Genomic DNA, 12,458 nt, shown 5'->3' on the forward strand with positions numbered 1-12,458 from the left:
CTCTCTCTCTCTCTCTCTCTCTCTCTCTCCCTCTCTCTCCCTCTCTCTCCCTCTCTCTCCCTCTCTCTCTCTCTCCCTCTCTCTCCCTCTCTAGCTCTCTTTGAGCCGGGCGATCTGAGGTTTGATGTAGAGAGAGACACTCGCATGGATCCCTCCATCGCTGAGACCACAGAGAAAGCCATTCGGATCCTGAAGAAAAATCCCAACGGATTCTTCCTGCTGGTGGAGGGTAAACAAACAAACAAACAAACATCAGTCCATCACATGATCCATGAATCCATTCAAATCCGTTCACAGGTGGACGTATTGATCAGGCGCATCATGACAGTCGAGCATCGATGGCGCTGCATGAGGCGGTCGCTCTTGACGACGCTGTTGCCCGGGCGCTCGAGCTGACCAATGAGAACGAGACTTTGACGATCGTCACGGCCGACCACTCCCACGCCTTTACCTTTAACGGCTATCCATTCCGGGGGAACAGCATTCTGGGTGACTTTCTTTCTTGTGTTCTGCATGCGTACGTGTGATGGTATACTAAACTCTGAGCCGTGTGTTTCTCAGGTAAATCTCCCATCTTCGCTCTGGATTTCTTACCCTACACCACACTGATGTACGGAAACGGCCCGGGACACAAGATCGTAAACAACAAGCGTCCAGACATCCGCAAAGTGGACACCAGTAAGACGCATTCTGTCACAAACACAAACTGATAAGACTGTGTGTAAATGTGTTTGTGTTTTGTTCAGCGAGTAAAGATTATGTTCAGCAGTCAGCCGCGCCGCTCGACTCAGAGACTCACGGAGGTGAAGACGTGGCTCTGTTGGCTCGTGGTCCCATGGCTCATCTCTTCCAGGGTGTTTATGAGCAGAGTTACATCGCACACGCCATGGCCTACGCCGCCTGCGTCGGTGCCAATCAACAACACTGTGCTGCAGTCCAGCCCACACATAACGACCCTGGAAACTCCGCCTCTGACACGCCCCTCTGGACTGTGATGTCACTAACATTGAGTGTGATGACGCCCGTTCTGATGCACTGAGATAAAGAGAGAGAGACCTGATCTGATTTGCCAGCAATAAATAAAAAAAGGTAAAATCAGAATGACTTGTGGTCTATTCGATTTAAGCTCATGTATGTGCTTTTGTAAAGCCTCAATTTCAAAAAGTAATAATATTTCAAGTAAAAAAGGTCTGTTTATTTACCTGTTCATCAACAGTTGAGCAGGTACACAACTCGGTTTAAGAAAATGTCTGTTTAAAAAAGTTATACATTTAAAGTTGGCATGAAATAAAAAATGATCATTCTAACTGTTTTACATAGTGGTGAAGTATTTATTTATTAAATACTTATTACTTTTTTTTTTTTTAATCATTTGCACTTGTAATCTTTAATCAAAGATGTTATCCTAGTCCTCCACCTCTTGAAATGACCTCTCTTCACTTCTGGTCATGAGGGATGGCACGAGGCGGGGCTGCAATGACTGACAGATTATAAACTGCCAATCCAATCAGTTGTCGGTGGATGAAATCAAGTCCCGCCCTAAATTTTTTCCTCATTAAATTTTTAAAAAATATATAAATGTTACAGTCAAGGGGGTACATTATGCAAATACATAAAACATATCAAATAACACATTATCACAAAGCAGTATCAAAAGAAGAAAAAGGAAGAAATAAATAAAAAAGGATAAATAAAAACATTGAAATGTTTGTAAATACTTTTCACAGCTTTCTTATTTGTGAAATATTGTATTGAATTTGGGTGTTGTAGAAATAATGGTTTGTCTTCTCAAAATGTACATTTATAGATACTAAATTTGGCTAGAAAAAGTAACATATTAATTAGGGATGCAACGATTCACCGTGAGCCGGTTAAAAATCGATTATAATGTGTGACGATTCCAATAGTGGTCGAGACGTTATACAGATCGCAGTACATGTTTTGAACCGCAGGGGCCGCTGTGTTTCTGCAAATGTACTAAACGTGGATATGCTGATAAGTTAGGAAAAGCACAGACAGTCTTAGTTTGTTTATTTTAAAGAGACTTTTGTATTATGCATTTTTATTTGATTTGGAATTTGTTTTAAAACTGCAATTTAGTTTTGTTATTTGACATAAAATATATTTTTATTTTACAAAGAATTGTGCAGCATTAGAGAAATAATAAAAGGGCAGTTGTTCATTTTAAAATTTCCTCAACTCATTCTGTAAAAAATCGCGATTAAACCGCATCGTGAGATCAGAATCGTGAATCGAATCGCATCGTGAGCTGAGGGAATTGTTACATTCCTAATATTAATTAAATAATACTCCTTGTGCAAAGACATATCATAAGAGAAAAAAACAAATAGGACATTTTCAAAACACAGTTGAAAGCTGAAGATAAATTCTCGAATGAAAGAGCAGAAGTCTGACCAAAATCTAGCTGAATAAGGACAACTCCAAAATAAATGAAAACTAGTTTCTTCATGTAAACAACAAAATGTACATAATATATATCGATGTCACAATTAAACCTGTTTACAAGATAAGTATTTATGAGGAAGTTTCCAAATTTTCTTCCACAACAAACCATTCACCCTTCCACTCCAAAATGAGATAACAGCAGGACTGGAGACAACATCTTATTTTTCCCTCATTTCAGAAGTCGTTTCACTCGGGTATACGTCACGACACGGAAAAAAAGACAATCGCTACTTCCGTTTCATGCCGACTTTAAAATGTTCAGAGGTTGTCTGGTTTATTATCTCCGTGAGGACAGTTCATATGCGTAATGATTTTTATACTGTACAAGCTATATCCCCTTAACCTAAAGATCATAGAATACTTTTTGCATTTTTAGATTTTCAAAAATATTGTTCTGTACGATTTATAAGCTTTTTTGCTCATGCGCACCTCAATTTTGGTCCCCACAGTGACACGAGTCCCCATGAGTAGGTGTGTGTGTTCAGGGGTAGGTCCCCACCGGGATACACAAACATGAAAACACACACGCGTGCGCGTTCATAAATAATACATCACAACCAAAGACTGCTTATTTTTAGCAGACTGTAAGTCTTAAATGTAATTGCATGAAGTGATAGTGTAGTGCGTGCGCGCGCACGCGTGTTCTTGGTCAAGTGAGTTTTATATGCATTCATTGCACCTGTCGACAGGTGAACAGAAATATACAGCTTTAGTCAAACTACAGATTACAGATGTCACAATATATGAAAAAATATTGATATTGTGTTAATATTAACGTGCAATATTGTAACTGTAAACAATTCAGTGATGCTAAACCAACAGTGCTGATTCTGACAATCTTATACTTGAATTTATACTCTGAAATATCAGCTTGAGGTGTCAGTTCCTCACTCTGTCATCAGGTCTGTAGGTGGCGCTGTAACGCTTCAGAATCAACACGCGCTGAGAGACTCTTGAGAGAGAGAGAGAAGATGCTTCAAAGGGAATAGAAAAGCTTCTAATCGTTAAAAAGTTGAGCATAAGTTGGTTTTCTGTCGACGCTTTCATTTCAGCTGTGGCTTTCTGCAGGCTAGAGTTTGTCCTGCACACTGTGAAATACTTGTGTTACACTCGTGTGGGATCATTGAGTCTCATGTGGTAACCTGGTAAATATTCTCCGATTCTATGGAGGGGACATGCAGATGTGATCTCATCCTGTAAACTTTCCCTTGGTCTCAGATCCTCAGCTCTCAGATATCTGTATCGGTTTGTTTCTAGATTTCTTCTCCACTCCCGACGACCTCATTTATTACGTTAAGCGTCCTTAAAAACTCTCCTTGTGTCCTGTAACACCTTGTAAATAATTATCTGTCATTCACACCCGTTTTCACTCCATTGTTTTTAATGGAAACTGAAAGAAGTTTCCCAACAGATAAAAATAAACTTCTATTAGCTCATTTAAAAATAAGAATAAATGCACAAACAAACAAAATAACAGCTGAAAGAAAAGGCCCGTTTTCACGTTAAACCTGTTTGTGATTTTTCATGCTTTAAAGTTTCACGTGGTTTGTAAAAAGTCAATGTGTATCATTATCTTACATTTATACTTATTCATTTAGCAGATGCTTTTATCCGAAGTGACAAAATATATGTCGAATATCTAGATTTTATGCAGTTAATCATATAAACAGTTTATAATGAGCAGTTAATAGCTATCAATGCCTCGAGTACACTGGAAAAGTTGAGATCTGCCTGTAGAGACAGATTTTTTGTCTGTGTCAGCATTCTAATATGTAAAAATGTTTCGCCCTTTTCTCTGCATATCTCATCGGTCTGTTTGACTGTAGGCTGAAGGTTGATGTTGTTTTTCTACTGCACGCGCTGTTCTTTCTATGGAATGTGTTCATGGTCATAGTGTTTCTTCTGCTCATCTAAACCAGTTCGATGTGATCTTAATGATGACGTGTATTTCATCATCATGATTAAGAGCGAAATGTGCAGTCTTGCGCATCATGTTTTCATGGAGAGATGAGGTTTATTTCTTTTGAGTGTTATCTGAATGTAAACAAACCGTGCATCTGTGATCGCCCCAGAGACCAGAGAAAGAGCTGACATTCAACATGAAGATGCACCGGACTGTGTGCGTGTGCGCGCGCCTGTGTGTGATGGATTAAGGTTAATTTGCTCACTTTTTAGTAGCTAAATTCTCTCTCTCTCTCTCTCTCTCTCTCTCTCTCTCTCTCTCTCTCTCTCTCTCTCTCTCTCTCTCTCTCTCTCTCTCTCTCTCTCTCTCTCTCTCTCTCTCTCTCTCTCTCTCTCTCTCTCTCTCTCTCTCAAAGAAAAAAGAATGTGAATTTTCATCAACCTCACACGTGTATGTAATGTTTATCAATGTTTCTATGTTGCATAATTTATGTCGACTGAATTTAAAAACCTACATAAAAAATGTGTGGTAAACTGTAATAAAAATATCTAGATACTATTGTGGTTTTGAACTTTAATAAACTGCAGTTAATATCGATGTATATAGTACACATTAACAAAGTGCAGTAATTGCTTAAAAATAATACAGTATACTACAATTTATTACCGTATTAATGTATGTTGCTACGTTTAGTTGACTTTAATTTATGCCAGTTTTTCACAAATTTTCTCTTTTCACACATACACACACATCGTCTTGTGGGCGGGGTCAGCACAGGATCTGTCCAATCAGAGGTCGCTGCGCAGCTCACTGTGTGGGGGTGTCTCCGTGGTTGCTTTATAAACGCTGTTTGCGCTTGTATATCTCAGGTCTGACACGCGGAAGAGCACTGCTGTTTGCTGACTCTGTGTGTGTGTGTTTGGACTGAACGAGGCTGTGAACGAACCGAGCCGCGAGCGACACCGATGCACGAGCGGAGGAGAGAGAGAGCTGTCCAACTGCCGTGGTGCTGAAACCCTCGCGACTATCCCGAGGTGAGATTCACTGAAATACATATTCAGCATATATAAAACAAACGTATATTCAACATCGACTGAACACTCGTGAATATGATGCAAAATATTTCTTCAGTCTGCGTGTGTTTTGAGCCACTTCTGGAGAACTTGATATATCCTAATGAAAATTTCACATGGTTTTGTTCTAGAAAAAGTGCAGTAACCAGTTGCATAACCACAGTTTTACTATAAATACCATGATTAAAATATGCTTACTGCAGGACAATCATAGTTTAGCAATCATGGTTTGTTTTGGGGGTTTATTTGTAAAACCATGATTAATATTTCTGTATAGGAAAATAACAGATCAGTCTGTATGTGTTTGGAAGAAGAGCAGTTTTGTCCACGTTTAAATGAACAGAGGTTTAGTCTTCAGGGGGATAAACAAACAGAGGTTTAATCTTCACATGTGCAAGAGAACAGAGGTTTAGTCTTGAGGTGTTTATAAGAACAGAGGTTTAGTCTTGAGGTGTTTAAGAGAACAGAGATTCAGACTTGAGGTGTTTATGAGAATAGAGGTTTAGTCTTGAGGTGTTTATGAGAACAGAGGTTTAGTCTTGAGGTGTTTATGAGAACAGAGGTTTAGTCTTCATGTGTGTAAGAGAACAGAGGTTTCGGTCTTGAGATGTTTTATTTTGAGAATAGAGGTTTAGTCTGAGGTGTTTTGAGAACAGAGGTTTAGTTTGAGGTGTTAGGAGACAGAGGTTTAGTCTTTCATTGTGTGCTGAGATTGTGGTTTCGTCTGTGAGATGTTTATGAGTAGAGGTTTAGTTTGAGTGTTTATGAGAATGGGTTTTAGCTTCATTTGTGTGTAGAGAGAGGTTTCGTCTTGAGATGTTAAATGGAAGAATAGAGGTTTTTAGTGTCCCGCTCCCGTTTGATGGGTGTTTTGATGAGAACAGATTTTTAGTCTTCATGTGTGTAAGAGAAAGGAGGTTTCGTCTTGAGGTGTTTATGAGAACAGAGGTTTAGTCTTCATGTTGTGTAGAGAACAGAGGTTTAGTCTTCAGGGGGATAAACAAACAGAGGTTTAATCTTCACATGTGCAAGAGAACAGAGGTTTAGTCTTGAGGTGTTTATAAGAACAGAGGTTTAGTCTTGAGGTGTTTAAGAGAACAGAGATTCAGACTTGAGGTGTTTATGAGAATAGAGGTTTAGTCTTGAGGTGTTTATGAGAACAGAGGTTTAGTCTTGAGGTGTTTATGAGAACAGAGGTTTAGTCTTCATGTGTGTAAGAGAACAGAGGTTTAATCTTCACATGTGCAAGAGAACAGAGGTTTAGTCTTGAGGTGTTTATAAGAACAGAGGTTTAGTCTTGAGGTGTTTAAGAGAACAGAGATTCAGACTTGAGGTGTTTATGAGAATAGAGGTTTAGTCTTGAGGTGTTTATGAGAACAGAGGTTTAGTCTTGAGGTGTTTATGAGAACAGAGGTTTAGTCTTCATGTGTGTAAGAGAACAGAGATTTAGTGTTCAGGTGTTTAGAGAACAGAGGTTTAGTCTTGCAGGGTTAAGATACAAGTTTAGTCTTCAGGTGTTTAGGAAAGGGTTTAGTCTTAGTGTTTAAGGCAGAGGTTTAGTCTTCGTGTTTAGAGACGAGATTTAGTCTCATGTTTAGAGAAAGAGTTTAGTCTCATGGTGTAAGAAAGAGGTTAGTCTTCATGTGTGTAGAGAACAGAGGTTTAGTTAGGGGATACAAACAGAGGTTTATCTTCACATGTGCAAGAGAACAGAGGTTTAGTCTTGAGGTGTTTATAAGAACAGAGGTTTAGTCTTAGGTGTTTAAGAGAACAGAGATTCAGACTTGAGGTGTTTATGAGAATAGAGGTTTAGTCTTTGAGGTGTTTATAGAACCAGAGGTTTAGTCTTCGAGAGGTGTGAATAGAACAGAGGTTGTTAAGTCTTCATGTGTAAGAGAACAGAGGTTTAGTCTTGCAGTGTTTAAGAGAACAGAGGTTAGTCTTGAGGTGTTTAGAGAAGGTTCGACTTGAGTTAAGAACAGAGGTTTAGTCTTGAGGTGTTTATGAGAACAGAGGTTTAGTCTAGTGTTTATAGGAACTCATGGTTTAGTCTTGATGGGGTTAAACAAACAGAGGTTTAATCTTCACATGTGCAAGAGAACAGAGGTTTAGTCTTGAGGTGTTTATAAGAACAGAGGTTTAGTCTTGAGGTGTTTAAGAGAACAGAGATTCAGACTTGAGGTGTTTATGAGAATAGAGGTTTTAGTCTTCAGGGGGATAATCAGAACAAGAGGTTTAATCCTTCACAGGTGTCAATGAGGACCAGAGGTTTAGTCTTCAGTGTGTTGTATAAGAACAGAGGTTTAGTCTTGAGGTGTTTAAGAGAACAGAGATTCAGACTTGAGGTGTTTATGAGAATAGAGGTTTAGTCTTGAGGTGTTTATGAGAACAGAGGTTTAGTCTTGAGGTGTTTATGAGAACAGAGGTTTAGTCTTCCATGGGTAGAATCAAACAGAGGTTTAATCTTCACATGTGCAAGAGAACAGAGGTTTAGTCTTGAGGTGTTTATAAGAACAGAGGTTTAGTCTTAGGTGTTTAAGAGAACAGAGATTAGATTGTTAGTAGGTTGTCTTGAGGTGTTTAAGAGAACAGAGGTTTAGTCTTGAGGTGTTTATGAGAACAGAGGTTTAGTCTTCATGTGTGTAAGAGAACAGAGGTTTAGCTTTAGGGTGTAACAAACAGAGGGCTCTTGAATGCTAGACATGTTCAAGAGAACAGAGGTTTAGTCTTCAGGTGTTTATAAGAACAGAGGTTTAGTCTTGAGGTGTTTAAGAGAACAGAGGTTAGTCTTAGGTGTTTATGAGAATAGAGGTTTAGTCTTGAGGGATTACAAAAAGAGATTATGTGATGTCAAGAGAACAGAGGTTTAGTCTTCATGTCTCGTGTTAGAGAGAACAGAGATTGCAGACTTGAGGTGTTTATGAGAACTAGAGGTTTAGTGCTTGAGGTGTTTATAGAACAGAGGTTTTAGTCCTTGAGGGGGTGGTAAACAAACAGAGGTTTCATTTTGAGGTGTTTCCAGAGAACAGAGGTTTAGTCTTGAGGTGTTTATAAGAACAGAGGTTTAGTCTTGAGGTGTTTAAGAGAACAGAGATTCAGACTTGAGGTGTTTATGAGAATAGAGGTTTAGTCTTGAGGTGTTTATGAGAACAGAGGTTTAGTCTTGAGGTGTTTATGAGAACAGAGGTTTAGTCTTCATGTGTGTAAGAGAACAGAGGTTTGTCTTGAGGTGTTTAGAGAAGAGGTTGTCTTCAGGTGTTTTATGGACAGAGGTTTAGTCTCTGTGTGGAGAACAAGGTTTATCGAGGTGTTTAAGAGACAGAGGTTTAGTCTTCAGTGTTTTATGAGAAAGAGGTTTAAGTCTGAGGTGTTTAGAGAAAGAGGTTAGTCTTCAGGTGTTTATGAGAACAGAGGTTTAGTCTTGAGGTGTTTAAGAGAACAGAGGTTTAGTCTTCAGGTGTTTAAGAGAACAGAGGTTTAGTCTTGAGGTGTTTAAGAGAACAGAGGTTTAGTCTTCAGGTGTTTATGAGAACAGAGGTTTAGTCTTCATGTGTGTAAGAGGAACAGAGGTTTAGTCTTCTGATGTGTGTAAGAGAACAGAGGTTGAGTCTTCGAGGGGGATATACAAACAGGAGGTTTTAATCGTCGACATGTGCAATGAGAACAGACAGAGGTTTAGTCTAGACTTGTATAGAGTTATAGTCTTGAGGTGTTTAAGAGAACAGAGATTCAGACTTGAGGTGTTTATGAGAATAGAGGTTTAGTCTTGAGGTGTTTATGAGAACAGAGGTTTAGTCTTGAGGTGTTTATGAGAACAGAGGTTTAGTCTTTCAGGGGGATAAAAACAAACAGGAGGTTTAATCTTCACATGTGCAAGAGAACAGAGGTTTAGTCTTGAGGTGTTTATAAGAACAGAGGTTTAGTCTTGAGGTGTTTAAGAGAACAGAGATTCAGACTTGAGGTGTTTATGAGAATAGAGGTTTAGTCTTGAGGTGTTTATGAGAACAGAGGTTTAGTCTTGAGGTGTTTATGAGAACAGAGGTTTAGTCTTCATGTGTGTAAGAGAACAGAGGTTTAGTCTTCATGTGTGTAAGAGAACAGAGGTTGAGTCTTGAGGTGTTTATGAGAACAGAGGTTTAGTGTCGAGGTGTTTATGAGAACAGAGGTTTAGTCTACACTTGTTTAAGGGTTAAGTCTTCATGTGTTTAGTCTTAGTCTTTAGCTTAGCTTGTGTTCGTCAGAACAGTGGGGTTTTCCTGGCAGCCCCAGCAGCGCAGCAACTTGAGTTATGAAACAAGTACGTGTGGGATGTTTGAGGAAACTGCAGGAGAGAGAGACAGACAGGAGAGAGCGAGAGAGAGTGGGTGAGAGAGAGAGAGCGGGAGCTTCCGTCATTGCGTATGTGCGGCTTAAATTAGTCCATGGTTTATATTTTGCCACGTTTTAACTTGGACCATGGGCTGTGTCGCCTCCAGAACGCCAATAGGTGAGAATCTTCTCCTCTGAGCATGAAAAACAGGTCGAGAGCAGATCCCGTCAGAGTGCATTTATGTGTAACCTGAGCCTGTGCACCGCAGCACACACGCTTCAGATTTACATCAGAAGCTGCAGGCTTGTGTCCGAGTGCTTGCATGGATGTTGGGCTGCATTGTGTGTCTGAAGGATCACGTCAGATTACTGAAGGTTTCCTCGCTGAAGAAACACTGAACGTGGATGCTCTTGCGCATGCAGCTGCATTATAAACTGCATCAGTGCTGGTTTGTCCCGCTGTCGATCATTTCTTCTCTCTCGCATGGATCCGGTTACAGTAGAGGCGCTTTTGTGCAGAGTACGTGAGTCATGCCGCGTGTAAACAGTGTGCTGGGAATGCGCATCTGGAACGCGCTGCGTCTTCATCTCTGTGCTCATTTTGAGGCTGCGTGTGTGTGTGTTTGTGTCTCACAGTCCGCTTGAGTTTTTTTTGTAGTTTTCCTTATGAAAATCCACCATGGTTTTATTTTAGCAAACGGATTAATCTCGTTATCATTTACTACAAATACTAAACTCTGATTACTGTTGTGTCGTCATGCATGTTCTGTCTGAGCCGTACGATGCTTTTGTGACTCATCACACATTAGGAAGTTATCCGTTCATGATGATCAATCTCCAGTCGTCCCATCCCGTGCGTTCAAAATTTGAGTACGGAAAACTCCACAATGGCGTTCCGCTCCTAGAGTTCCAAACAATCCGCCTCAGATTTATTTTCACCTCACAAATCGTTTGTGCTGTAATTATTAATGGCATATCAGGATACTGAGGCATTGAGAGGCGACGCGCATCATTACCCCCGGCCTGCACGCTTGTCCTGGTAATTGCAGGTAAACGGGCGGTTAAGGTTTGGTGTCGTCACTGTGACAGGAGAGATGTACTTTTGTCTGTCGACACGTTTCTCGTGTTCACTTAACCCCGAAAGAAAATCACAGACGAGATCTCTTTAATGTCTCGGTTATTTCATCTAGACATCAGTGAGATTAAATGGAGAGCAAATGGAAACGTCTCAGATATTTCTCCGGAGGCTCAGAAATCAGACAAATGTCATGAGAGTTTGAGAAGAGATGTCAAGGATGTGTCAAACTGAGCTCAGATTCGTCTCGTCTGTACAATCTACATTCATTTACACCTCCAGACTCTTCATGTGTCTCAACATTTACACTCTCATTTCATTCTCTTTTTATTTCACCCAAACATCCGAGACACAACTGAGAACTCATTTGAGCAACATCTGAGCATTTGGCTTTGTCATTACTCCCTTCTCACGGTGGCGAGTGAAACTGGTCAGAGCGGTGTTGTGAGGGGATTGCGTCAGAGAACCTGATGATTTATAAGTCATTCTGTGTTCCTGCAGAAGCGGAGGGCAGGAGATTTGTTTGCGTACAGTTATCGGGATACAACCTCCAGCGCTCTTCACTGTCAAACAGCACTCAGAGGGCACAGGCTGGTATAGAGATTGAGCGAGGTCAGACACACGCCGGCCCCAGATGGCCCGGTCCGCCGGTGACCCGGAGTGTTCTGAAGAGCGGACGGCAGATGGATTTGATACGGTAGAGAGGAGAATATGTTCTTCATACAGCACACCGTGTCTCGAGGGTTTAATGCCGCTTTATTTTTCTCTTCGGTGTCTGCTTCTCGGGTTCTTATCGGTTTGTTTGTGGGTCCGTTGACTTGAACTAAGCGTCGAGTCAGCGAGGCGAGTCAGCGAGCGTCATGCTGAGAGTTCTGCCGCTGTTATTTATTGCGGATAAAACCGCTTTCCTTATTTTCCGCAACAGGTGTGTTAGTCCGGTCGATTCAGAATGTATCTTGAGGGAGAGAGAATTACAGACAGACACAGCTCAAATGAGAGTAATAAGAATTCAATCTCATGAAAACAGTTCAAGTCACATTTCACTCCAAGTTATGTGTAATATAAAGAAAATAAAAGCCTTTTTCACACTTTCTTTTGAGCACAAAAGTAGGTTGTAGATCGGACATTTGACTTTTCTTTTTTTCTTTTAAATATTTAAGTAAAAAAATTTGGCTTTCAGTAGTAAATGGTTTTAAATTGACAATTTCGAATTTTTAATGATTCTCTCGTAACCGTGTGCTGAAGCCATAGTCAAAGAAAAGATCGTGAAATTATATTATTCTTAAAGAATAAATGAATCACAGTTTAACTATAGTTTTATTTGAGTAAATCCATAAATGTGTAACTAGTTTAAATATGGTATTTGTAGCAAACTCACATTCATTAGAGCTGGTGAAACAGAAGCACAGGTGATGTGAACCTCAGGTGTAAATGGAGGAGGTTAACAGAAGTGTTGGGTTCAAGAGAGTCACACCACACAGGACTGGAACCTTACACCTTTCTCTTTTCACCTTACACACACACACACACATGCACGCACACACACACACACGCACGCACACACACACGCATGCACGCACGCATGCACACACACACACACATGCACGCACACACACACGCATGCACGCACGCA

The 12,458-nt window shown here is 40.2% G+C and overlaps 2 protein-coding genes across 7 annotated transcripts in view; both read left to right on the top strand.

The window, feature by feature from the left end:
- Positions 1 to 1,276, top strand: part of alp3 (alkaline phosphatase 3) — a 6,756-nt gene extending 5,480 nt beyond the window's left edge. The window contains exons 8-11 of the mRNA XM_057351327.1: positions 95 to 229; positions 298 to 489; positions 562 to 678; positions 747 to 1,276. Of these exons, the coding sequence (XP_057207310.1) occupies positions 95 to 229; positions 298 to 489; positions 562 to 678; positions 747 to 1,039 (737 nt within the window). The 3' untranslated portion in view covers positions 1,040 to 1,276. The remainder of the gene's footprint in view (positions 1 to 94; positions 230 to 297; positions 490 to 561; positions 679 to 746) is intronic.
- A 3,950-nt stretch (positions 1,277 to 5,226) lies between these two features.
- The window catches only part of fam131ab (family with sequence similarity 131 member Ab), a 19,887-nt gene continuing 12,655 nt past the window's right edge, over positions 5,227 to 12,458 (top strand). For 4 of the 6 annotated variants that reach the window (XM_057350828.1, XM_057350829.1, XM_057350830.1 and 1 more), the window contains exon 1: positions 5,227 to 5,403. Coding sequence is in view for 1 of the 6 variants with exons in the window: in XM_057350825.1 (XP_057206808.1) it covers positions 9,898 to 9,928 (31 nt within the window). In the remaining 5 variants the exon portion in view is untranslated. Of the gene's footprint in view, positions 5,404 to 9,569; positions 9,929 to 12,458 lie in introns of those variants that run through there. The other 2 variants (XM_057350825.1, XM_057350831.1) reach the window with 2 other exon arrangements.

Source organism: Triplophysa rosa, linkage group LG14, assembly GCF_024868665.1.
Source record: "Triplophysa rosa linkage group LG14, Trosa_1v2, whole genome shotgun sequence".
Classification (NCBI taxonomy): domain Eukaryota; kingdom Metazoa; phylum Chordata; class Actinopteri; order Cypriniformes; family Nemacheilidae; genus Triplophysa; species Triplophysa rosa.